Raw genomic sequence first — 12,122 nt, forward strand, 5'->3', positions numbered from 1 at the left:
ATAATTTATTATGAATAAAAAATATTAAATAATATATCTTATATGTAATAAAATATATATTGTGTTATAATATTGTAAATTAATTATAATTTAATATTTACATATAATATAATATAGATATAATATACAATAATATAAAATATTTACGGCTTAATAATTTAATAACATTATATTTTATATCAAAAATTATTTTGTCACAAAAAATAATTTACATTATTATTTAATATATTATATATTAAAATATATTTTTATTAAATAGAAAATAATATACAATATTTAATTTATTCTATATTAAAAATATATATGTTTATTAATATTTAATATGCAACTTAGTATATAACACAAATAATATGAAATTTATTTGAAATGAATAGTGCATGTAACATTAGTAAAAATGTTTCAGCGCTACAGTGCCGAAAATATAAGAAATATTATTTTAATATTTTCTCTTTTCTTCACAAAAATTGAAAACGTTTCCTGTTATAGAAAAACAAAAACATTTTATTGAATACGATTTTTATTTTTGTTTTGCTTTTTTAGATATTGACAATAGAAAATAAAAAACGTTCCTTATTACTAAACGCAGTCTAAATTTTTCGATTTTTTGTTTTTCACAATTACTAACCAAGTTAACATGTGGACATTAGTACAGATGATATGCTGTGATCGAATGTGAGGACAATTTTGTCTTTTTATTTGATTAAACTTTTAAAAAATAATAATAAATAAATAAATAAAATACTAACGAAACTCAAGTACTTCAATTAATGGGACCACAAAAATAATATATATATATATATAGAGAGAGAGAGAGAGAGAGAGAGAGAGAAAAGGCTAATTGGAATCCATACAACTTGCCTGGAGAAGTGCTCTCTTACTGTATGGTTCCAACTCATAAAATAAATATATATATACACGCACATATACAGAGAGGGTGATAAAGATAGAGAGGCTCATTGGAGCAAAAACTAGTGCACTCATATTCACAAGTATTGAAGCTTTATGCTTAAATTTGAGAAATAAGAGAGTGCAAAGAGAGTGAATTGTGAGGATTAATTTTTTGTTGAATTGTTGGTGTTAGATAGGTGGAAAGATGAAGTTTGGCAAGAAATACAATTTAGAGATGGAAGGACAAGATCAGAAGAAAGTGTCTGGGATAGGATATGAGGAGCTCAAGAAGATCTTGAAGAATTGTAGGAGAGATCTTGATCAGTCCCAAATTGACCCTGATCATGGGGTCCCCAATGACATCTCCACCTGTCCAGGTAATTGTATACAACTCTTCAGATCTTAGTTATATATACTCAAAATATATACATATATGTATATGTGGTGTTTTTGATTCTACAGTTATGGGCTCCTTTATATTGTGTTCATTGATTGTTATATTTATGGCTTCCTCTATGTTTTGTTTTAATATCTGGGTCATTTGATTCTCTGATTTTGTTTAATTTTTCATAAATGAGGTGAAATTGTCTATATATTTCCTTATTCTTCATTTCTCTCTTTTTTCAGTTCTCTCCTTTTTTAATATTAGCATTTGTTTTTTTCATAAATTGTAGTGGAAAAAAAAAGTTATAAAAAATTATAGTGCTCTTAGTTGAGCTCATATCCTGAGTCATTGAATTGAGATCATTAGCGTGACCTCACATGCTGCCCTCGTGATAAACTTACTTATTTCTTTCTACCCATATCTTTTAGTTGTACATTTTTCTTCTCCTTCCCTTTTCTTCATTTTATTTGTCTTTTTTTCCTCTCTCTCCATAGCATTTTATTAGTGAGTTGAATTAGTTGTACATATTGGATGGGAAGAAAATGCACAGCAAAAGAAGAGAAGATGGCAGGTATCAAAAATTTGTGTGTGATATTCAACTTAAAGTCTTAAAGATAGTCAACTATTTATTTGAACTCCCATCTTAATCAACAAGTGCTACCTACTTTTGTCAAACAATAGAAGTTTCACTCACTACTCCTAATCAAAAAGACCTTGATTAATTGGTACAACTGAATAAATTGAAGTCACTCTATAGTCTATAGTTTATTCACTTGATATGAATCTTGTTAGCCACTGATCTCTAGGATGGACTTGAAAAAGTCCCATGTGTTATAGCTTATTTTGCATTTGCAAAAAAGAAGAATAGGAAAATTGTACTTATATGTCTGTCTGTACTGATCAGATATGTATTCTAAGGGCTATTACTAGGTGAAGTGTTTAATTTAAGCTTGGTTACTTTATCTATGAGTAGTTTGCGACGGGGTTTTTTTCCAGACTCTTCTCAAGGAGATGTCTGCTGTAATCAGATGCTTTAAGGAGCGCGTGAAGAAATTGATTGAGAGGCATCACTCTTCAGGTTTCCATAAATACTTCATTCGATTGAAAGACAAGCTGCAGGGGAACCAAATTGACTTAATTCAGGAAGGCAAGGACCTGATTACTTATGCATTGATCAACACCATGGCAATGAGAAAACTACTGAAAAAATATGATGAGGTTTGTTTATCCCACTTCTAGCAAGAAAGTTGAGCATAAACCAAACCTTTTTGTGATTTTGATTTGTGAATATTGAGTATTTTACTTGTTTTTATTTTGACTATTAGATTCATTTCTCTAAGCAAGGCCAAGCATTTAAGTCACAAGCACAAAGTAGGCATATTGAAATCCTGCAGTCCCCATGGCTATATGAGCTTATGGCTTTTCATGTTAATTTGAGGAAGGCCCCTGTGTTGTTCGACGGATGCTCCGTCATATGTAAACCGTCACTCTCTTGTGATCTCTTTGATTCTGTCAAGCTTGCTATTGACTTGACTTGCCCTATATGTTTGGTGAGTCACCGGATTTTCTTTTTATTTATATGATAATTTTGATTTAAACCTATAATCTTGGAGATAATTGAGTTCTTAGATTTTTTCAAAATTCACATTGACTTGTTCTATGTTTTTGCATATCCTATATTTTCGTCTCTGTCTCGTTGACACTAAAACTTCTGTCAAACACATCCGTATACTTGTTCATTTGATGTTTTCTGTTGACTGATGAGCATGAGGCTGTAGGTTCAAGTACGAAATCAGTCACTTTATGTAACATAATGTTAAGGATCATGTCTGTCTTCAGTCTTCCCCTCCCAATATCCTGCATATGAGGTACCTACACTATGTGATGCATTTCCTCTTCTTCTTTTCTTCATTTTTAAAATAAAAATATCTATTTTAGGTATGTCTGGTTTCTTGTTATAATAAATTTTCGTTTGTCAATATTGAAAGATTATCAAGGTTTTATTGAAATGTTAATATATATATTGTTATGAATTAACCCCTTTCGTATCGACACTGATACCACTCATTAGGAATTAATCCGCCCAAGATCACACACACACAAGTATGCAATGACAAGAAGAGAAAATAAGATTGAAACAGCACACTAAACAAATAACAAGGTTTACACACGGATGAAGAACCACTCACTTTTATTTCAGAACAGAGAAGATTACAACACTTTATAGATTACCAAGAGGTATTCTACACTCACTCCCTGAACAAAGATACACAATCTTCTTAAGACACACACTCTTGGCCCTTACTAATCTCTCTCTTTTCTGCACTCACTCTTTCTGTTCTTCAGACCTTCTTTGACTGGCCAACCGCCTCATACACTTCATTTACTGCCAACACATATACCATTGGTATATTCACTCATTAAATTGACTCATTTGACTCACCATTGACCAACCAATTACAAAATCACACATCACTTGAACCAATCACATTTAAGCCACCACATGATTTAACCAATCAAAATTTGTGCCAATTCTAACATATATATAGTGAAGAAGCTTGGTAGCTGGAACTTGTATGGGTTCCATTTCTGCTCTGATTCCTCAACTTGTTCTCACACTTTCTGACTTGATTTTCATTATAGCCTCACTCCAATATAGTTGGGGTCCCATATGCAGTGGATTGAACTGACCTTTCAGATTGAAGTCCAAATCGGTTAATGAAAATTATTTGTTTCTCTATTATTTACTTCATGTTCTTCAGATAGTGATTATAACTGTGCACTTTGCAAATTATTGTTTTACATGTTATGCATTAATGTTGCCCAAATGCAATTTAAAATGTCTTCTATTCATCATGAGGCAATTTCTTTATTGATACCTTTTAGCATCGTATGGAATATCAATGTAGAGATCTTGGATGAAGAACTAGTAAGTTTTTTATGTAGTTCTTCTCAAAATTGCAAGATTGATCAATGCCTATCTTTTTCCTTTTTTCAACAGGACACAGTATTTGATGCAGTATGTCTCACTTGTGGTCATATCTTTTGTCACATGTGTGCTTGCAAGGCTGCATCAGTAACCATTGTGGATGGAATGAAGGCAGCAGATCCCAAAGAAAAATGCCCTCTCTGCCGAGAAGTAAGTTTATATCTACGGTTAGTCTTGCTCTAAGTTTACCTCATATCTTTACAAGTTTGCCTCCTGTATAATCTGCATGCTAACATCTATTGTCAACCAAATTCCCATTTCACATCTATTTTTGTGGGACTGATGAAAAATTCAATAATGGGAAGTTTAGTGTACTTCCCCCCCAACCACCACCACCCCACACCCCCCCCCCCCCCCGCGCGAAATCAGGTTTTAATTCAAACAACTAAAAATGACACATTCAATCATTCTCAATTACGTCCTTCACATCAGGGGGAAGAGATCCCAAACAGCTACAATTCAATCTCATCCTCACAACATATTGGCTTGATGAATGAGCTGCCTTATTACATGCTCTTAGAAGTTAGAACTGTTCAAGTTAATTTTTGCAGCAACCAGTTGATGTCCTTATAGCTACACCCCCATATTGCAACATGACTTCTCCTCAGTTATAGCCTTAGCATATATAACTTTCTCAAGTTGACATAAAACATTATCAAAAGCCCATTTGAAAGCAGCCCTCATCACTGAGCTTCTGCCACACTAGCCGATGTAATATGAGCTTTACTATGCCGTCATCACTATTCTTACATGACTTTTTTTTTTTTAACCCTAAACCATCAAGAGTATCCGTCTTAATCCAACTCAACAAAATCTTTTTCCAAGTGCTTGTGTTTAAGTACGTGAATCCCCTTTTTCACTATTGCGGTCTAGCTAAAGTCATTATCTCAATCAAACCACATGCTATCACATCTTTTTCCTGACTATCTCCACCCCTAATATTTTTGTTTTCTCACTTCCTTTAACATTACCCTCAATCTAAACCATATGACTCTTTCTTACTTGAATATTTATGATTTGTACGTGCCATGTACATTGGATGTAATGCCTCATACCTTTGAGTGTCTGCAATTATCCATTGGCCATGTCATAATCTGAAGGCGTACAAATTGTTACCCCAAGAAAGTGGGGGGTAAGCATTATTTGAAATGGAAAAGTTACCTCATTGTCTCGTAATTTGTTTGGGTTGATTTTAGGAAGGAGTTTATGAAGGTGCTGTCCACTTGGAAGAGCTTAATATTCTGTTAAGCAGTAGGTATGTTTTAATTCCTCTACCATATATGTCATTCACTTTGTGGCCATTCATTTTAAGTTCACCATCATGTAAAATTCAACAGTTGTCCAGAATATTGGGATGAGCGGCTTCAAATGGAGAGAGTAGATAGAGTTCAGCAGGCAAAGGAGCATTGGGAGTCCCAGTGCCGAGCATTCATGGGTGTCTAACTAAATAGGCAAAATACTGATCGAGGACTAGTCTTGTCAACACTCTCATCTTCTTCACTCTGAGTCTCACCGTCACTACTACAAAGCAAGGCTATGAGTAGAGACATCCTAATAAGTGAGTCTTGTTTGAATGAAGTTTTAAGAAGAACAGTGAATTCGGTGGTGAAGCTGGATGAGAAGAAGAAAATCATGGAGTGAGAATTCAAAGGAAGTTTAATAGCAACATTGAATGGAGTGTAACTAGATATGTGCATAAGAGCTTTAAAAACACTCACAACTTATCCAATATCACTTCATGTTAAATTAATCCATGTATTTGCCTTTCTTTCTATCCTCTACTGTTGTTGAGGATCAGTTTTCTTCCATTAGATTAGTATTCACATCAGAGGTGGTGTGTTTTAGTATTGATATAGACATACTCCTTTCTGCATATTTAAGGTGGTGTTTGTGGCATTAGCTCAAGCAGTTACGAGTCAATTAACTTGGAGTAGAATTGATGGATCTTTGATGATTTTAGTTTACTTGGTCCAAATCAAGGAAGATTGCCGATTCAATATTCTGATCAGGGCTGAATTTCACAATGGAGTAAACCTGTCAGGATGGGCAATTAGGGCTGAATAACTTAATAACATTAGTACTTTCTAATTCTTAAAAATTTGATCACTTAAAAATATCCACATCGATAAAATATATTATTACATACATCTTAATAATAGACTTCTTTGCTTTTCATGATTGCCGAGCTCGATAGCATGAGCTTGTGACCAAGCGGGGCATTAAAGTGGTTGGTTGCCACTGGAATCCAATGCACAGCAGGTGGGTGAACCATTGTCCTACTTCCTTAACACAAATTGGTGCACCTGATCCTCACATGTTAGAGAGGAGGACCGGAAAGCGGAATGCACACCCTTCGGGTAGAGAGGGCCCAATCCACCAAGGGTTGGCAAGCTAAAAAAACAAATTTGGATCAAGGAATCCACCAAGGGTTGGCAAGCTAAAAAAACAAATTTGGATCAAGGGGTTATATTGGAGGGGCCCCACAACCATAGCATGTGGGAAGCACATCCCAATGGCCCTTGGTTGCATGGATGAATGACCACCACCTGGCGTGCCAACTAAGATGACTTGATCCCACACACAACCACTTTTTATATTATACAAATATTGTTTAGGTTTTTCTTAATAAATGTACCTGCAAAAGGTATAGTGTGTGTATATATATAATATAAAAAAAAAAATGGAAGCCTGTGTTAAAGTGCAAGCTTGATATATATTATATATATATATTTAATTGGAAGCTTGCTTAAATTCTGATCAATCAAAAAAAAGATGTATGTAATTGAATTGTTTTTTTTTTTTTTAATAAATGTACCTACCAAATGTATAATGTCTATATATATATATATATATATAATTAAAAAAATGGAAGCTTATTTAAAATGGAAGATTGTTTAAATTATGATCACTAATTGAAGTGTACAAATTCTAAGTATTGATTTAGGTACTTCAAATGTATGTTGTTCACTTGTTGGGCTTGGCCCTTGTTGCCACTGGGCTTGTATTGTGACCCAATTGGGATGTTTGGCCTAAGGCCTACCTTTTGTAATTATCCTTTATTTATTTCAGTTGCTTAAAAAAAAAAAAAAGGGTCTAAATATTTCTATTCTTATTTATTTCCCGCGGACTATAGTAACAAAGTATACGTGGTCCACTGTAAAATGAGTCAAAAACTTGACATTCTAAAATGTGTATTTGGCTGATTTAATTACTAACAAATTAAGCTCATGGAGTTCAATTCCTCGGAACTACTACAAATCTAAAATTAATCCTTTTAACACATGAGTTCAGCAGACAACTTTCCATTAACAAAAATTGGTCCAACACGCTTGGAGATGTTTTTTATTGTTTGGTTCCGTATATATATGATATACATATTACTAGGTCTACAAGCAAGTCGGCTAGTTGTCTGTTGTCACCCATATTAAGAACGGTTTTATCTCCAATTAGCCGTCATCTCTCTCTCACTATATATATATATAAAGTCAAAAGTGATTGGAGCTTTATACTTCAATTTGAGAAAAAAGAGAGTGAAAACATAGTCAATTGTGAGGATTGTTTGTGGAATTGTTTGTGCTTGATAGGTGGAAAGATGAAATTTGGAAAGAAATACCAGTTAGAGAGGCAGGGACAAGATGAGAAGAAATTGGCTGGGATAGGACATAAGGAGCTCAAGAAGATTTTGAAGAATTGTAGGAGATACCCTCACTTCCCCGACCATGGTGGGGTCTCCACTTGCCCAGGTACTTGCAACTCTTTAGAATTAGTTACATACTCAAATTACTACTCTACACTTATGGGTTCCTCTGTATTTGGTTCATTGATTTTATATTTATTTATGGCTTCCTCTATGTTTTAAGCTTGTTTGAGTTGTGATTGGATTCTAACCTAAATCTATGAGTAGTTTGCGATGGGGTTTTTTTCCAGACCCTTCTCAAGGAGATGTCTGCAGTAGTCAGATGCTTTAACAAGCGCGCGAAGAAATTGATTGAGAGGCATCACTCTTCAGGTTTCCATAAGTACTTCATTAGTTTTAAAGACAAGCTGCAGGGTAACCACATTGACTTAATTCAAGAAGGCAAGGACCTGATTACTTATGCATTGATCAACACCGTGGCAATGAGAAAATTACTTAAGAAATATGATAAGGTTTGTTTACCCCAATCGTAGCAACTGATTTTAATTAGCCCATATCAAGTGTTTTACATGTTTTTATCTTGAACTATAGATTCATTTCTCTAAAAAAGGCCAAGCATTCAAGTCACAAGCGCAAAGTATGCATATTGAAATCCTGCAGTCCCCATGGCTATACGAGCTTATGGCTTTTCATGTTAATTCGAGGCGGATTGAGGCCAATACAAGGAATGTCCCCGTGTTGTTCGAGGGATGCTCTGTCATATGCAAACCATCACTCTCTTGTCATCTCTTTGATTCCCTCAAGTTTGGCATTGACCTGACTTGCTCCATATGTTTGGTGAGTCCCCAGAATTTCTTTTCTATTATCTCCCATAATTTTGATTTGAACCTATAATCTTGGAGACACTTGAGCTCTTAGATTTTTTCAAGATTCACAATGACTTGTTCTATATATTTGCAAGTTCTTTCACTCGTTGACACTAAAACTTCTATCAAACACATCCATATACTTGTTCATTTGATTTTTTTTCTTCTATGGACTGATAAGCACAAGTTTTGCAGGTCTAAATACGAAAGCAGTCTCTTTATGTAAAATAATGTTAAAGATTAGGCTTGTCTTCAGTCTTTTCCTCCCAAAATCCTGCATATGAGGGACGGACATACATCAAGTGATGCATTGCCTGATTTTTAATAAAAACATTTATCAATACTTCCCCTTACTCTTTTGCATCAGGAAACAGTGTTTGATGCAGTATCTCTCACTTGTGGTCATATCTTCTGTCACATGTGTGCTTGCAAGGCTGCATCAGTAACCATTGTTGATGGAATGAAGGCAGCAGATCCCAAGGAAAAATGCCCTCTCTGCCGAGAAGTAAGTTTATATCTACAGTTGGTCTTGCTCTAACTTTACCTCATAACTTCAAAAGTTTGCCTTCTGTATAATTAGCATGCTAACATCTATTGTCAAACAAAGTCCCATTTCAAAGCTACTTCATTGTTTCGTAATTTGTTTGGGCTGATTTTAGGAAGGAGTTTATGAAGGTGCTGTCCACTTGGAAGAGCTCAACATCCTGTTAAGTAGAAGGTATGTTTTAATTCCTCTACCATATATGTCATTCACTTTGTGGCCATTCATCTGAAATTCAGTCCTTTGAGGGTTGGAAAAAGTGATTAGATTGGCAGTATAATCATAATATTGCTTATAATTTTAGCAACTAATCACTTGTCAAAATTCAACAGTTGTCCTGAATATTGGGATGAGCGGCTTCAAATGGAGAGAGTAGAGCGAGTTCGGCAGGCAAAGGAGCATTGGGAGTCCCAGTGCCGAGCATTCATGGGTGTCTAACTAAATAGGCAAAATACTGATCGAGGACTAGTCTTGTCAACACTCTCCATCTTCTTCACTCTCTGTCTCACTGTCACTACTACAAAGCAAGGCTATGAGTAGAGACATCCTAATAAGTGAGTCTCGTTCGAATGAAGTTTTAAGAAGAACAGCGAATGCAGTGGTGAAGCTGGATGAGAAGAAGAAAATCATGGACTGAGAATTCAAAGGAAGTTTAATAGCAACATTGAATGGAGTCAGTGTAACTAGATATTTGCGTAAGAGCTTTAAAAACATTCACGACTTTTCCAATATCACTTCATGTTAAATTAATCCATATATTTACCTTTCTTTCTATCCTCTACTGTTGTTGAGGATCAGTTTTCATCCATTAGATTAGTATTCACATCAGAGGTGGTGTATTTTAGTATTGATGATATAGACATACTCCTGCATATTTAAGGTAAATATGTGTATTTGTGGCATTAGTTCAATCAGTTTGGAGTCAATTAACTTGGAGTAGAATTGATGGATCTTTGATGATTGTAGTTTACTTGGTCCAAATCAAGGAAGAGTGCCGATTCAATATTCCGATCAAGGTTGAATTTCACAATGGGGTACACCTGTCAGGTTGGACAATTAGGGCTGAATAACTTAATAACATTAGTACTTTTTAATTCTTAAAAATTTGAACACTTAAAAATATCCCATCGATAAAATATATTATTACATACATCTTAATAATAGACTTCGTTACTTCTTAAGTTCGCCGAGCTCAGTAGTGTAGGCTTGTGACCAAACAAGGCATTAAAGTGGTTGATTGTGGAATCGGGTTCCAGTGCAGGTTGGTGAACTATTGTCTTACTCACCATAACACAAATTGGTGCACTCATATCCTCATAGGTTAGAGAGGTCCCAATACACCAAGGATGAATGACCCCCACCTGGCGTGCCAGCTGGGATGACTTGATCCCACATACAACCATTTTTTATAAATTTTCTTAATTTTTTTAGGTTTGATAAATAAAATTTTGTTTAAAATTTGATCAATAAAAAATAACATCTATGTAATTGAATTGTTTTTTTCTTAATAAATGTACTTACCAAAGGTATAGTGTGTGTGTGTGTGTATAAAATGGAAGCCTGTTTAAAGTGCAAGCTTGAGAGTGATGTAATTGAATTGTTTTTATTTTATTTTAATAAATGTACCTACCAAATGTATTTTGTATATATATATAATATAAAAAAAAAATGGAAGCTTATTTAAAGTGGAAGTTTGATTTTATTTAAATATTTAAAAAAAAATGGAAAATTGTTTAAATTATGATCACTAATTGAAGTGTACAAATCCTGATTTAGTTACTTCAATTCGGGTCACCAAATACAACCAAGGCTATAATAGTGGTACTTTTTCACCTATCAAAATAGAAGGTTAGTTCAAGCTTAACTCGGGCTTGACTTGAGATTGTGATAAGTTTGAAAAGCCGAGCTCGAGCTCGGCTCTTTATTAATTTGAAAAGCTCAGGTTGGGTTAGGCTTGTTGAATAACAAAAGTCATTCGGGCTTACACAAGCTTATGTTTATAAAATTAAATTTATGTTTGCGAATGTGTTCATGAGCCTATACGAGCTTATATTCATGAACATATATGAGTTTATATGTCTACGAGCTTAGTCTAATATTGTTCATAATCGACTTCTTTACTAAATGAACCAAGAAATCAAGTTTGAACTCGGTTTGTTTGTTTAATTAACATGCAAATCTTAAGCTATTCATGAACAATTTGTTTATTTGCAGTCTTAAGAGAGAAGTTGATCATAAAAATAGAGAGATTTTGAATGCAAGTGTGTAAAATCTCCGAAGCTAGGGAGCCTTTTTGTAGAGTTGTGGGAGGCCCTTGGGGTTCGAATTTTTAGAATTCTCTTGGTGGTTTTTCTTCATTTCTTTCAAAGGGACTGTGATCTTCCTAATTTTATACGTATTTGACTAGCATTGTTTGGATGTGTGCTTTATCAAATTGCAATTTTGGTTTGACTTTGACTTGCTGCATTTCAATATCATTATCCTTGTCTTAAAAACTTTATTCCATATGACTTTATGTGTTGATTTAGTTTCATCAAATATAACCTACGACTATAGTAGAAGGTGAGGTCAAGTCCCCAGTAGCACAGTTCGGGAATCAATTTAGGCATCAAACCTAAACCAAAAGGTAAAAGAATTACATATTTTATATACAAATCAAATTCTTCCTTATTATAGATACAGCTTAATATGTTCGGATTCCAAGTTAACATTGAGAACAATTTTTCAACAAATATTTATTGACTATCAAGTAATATAACTTTTTTTCATTATCAACCATAGATGATGATATTGCATTGATTCCGATCCAATTTGTT

At 34.1% G+C, this 12,122-nt stretch overlaps 2 protein-coding genes across 4 annotated transcripts; both read left to right on the forward strand.

The window, feature by feature from the left end:
• The first annotated feature begins 817 nt into the window (after positions 1–817).
• Positions 818–6,036, forward strand: LOC132286668 (probable E3 ubiquitin-protein ligase BAH1-like 2). 3 transcript variants are annotated; one of them, XM_059789027.1, is made up of 6 exons: positions 818–1,265; positions 2,247–2,491; positions 2,599–2,823; positions 4,275–4,412; positions 5,459–5,517; positions 5,600–6,036. In XM_059789027.1, the coding sequence occupies exons 1-6, from the start codon at positions 1,094–1,096 to the stop codon at positions 5,703–5,705; spliced, it is 945 nt and encodes a 314-aa protein (XP_059645010.1). In that variant the 5' UTR covers positions 818–1,093; the 3' UTR covers positions 5,706–6,036. The 3 variants fall into 3 exon arrangements, with proteins under 3 accessions (XP_059645010.1, XP_059645012.1, XP_059645011.1); XM_059789029.1 differs by having other exon boundaries at positions 2,270–2,491; XM_059789028.1 differs by having other exon boundaries at positions 2,352–2,491.
• A 1,038-nt stretch (positions 6,037–7,074) lies between these two features.
• On the forward strand, positions 7,075–10,253 carry LOC132286669 (probable E3 ubiquitin-protein ligase BAH1-like 1). The gene is made up of 6 exons (XM_059789030.1): positions 7,075–8,005; positions 8,167–8,411; positions 8,491–8,736; positions 9,133–9,270; positions 9,425–9,483; positions 9,639–10,253. Exons 1-6 carry the CDS (start codon positions 7,855–7,857, stop codon positions 9,742–9,744), a joined length of 945 nt encoding a protein of 314 aa, XP_059645013.1. The 5' UTR covers positions 7,075–7,854; the 3' UTR covers positions 9,745–10,253.
• Positions 10,254–12,122: the final 1,869 nt, after the last annotated feature.

This window comes from Cornus florida, unplaced genomic scaffold, assembly GCF_030987335.1.
Source record: "Cornus florida cultivar Cherokee Brave unplaced genomic scaffold, ASM3098733v1 CherokeeBrave_3.0.0_Hap2_Chr11, whole genome shotgun sequence".
NCBI lineage: Eukaryota > Viridiplantae > Streptophyta > Magnoliopsida > Cornales > Cornaceae > Cornus > Cornus florida.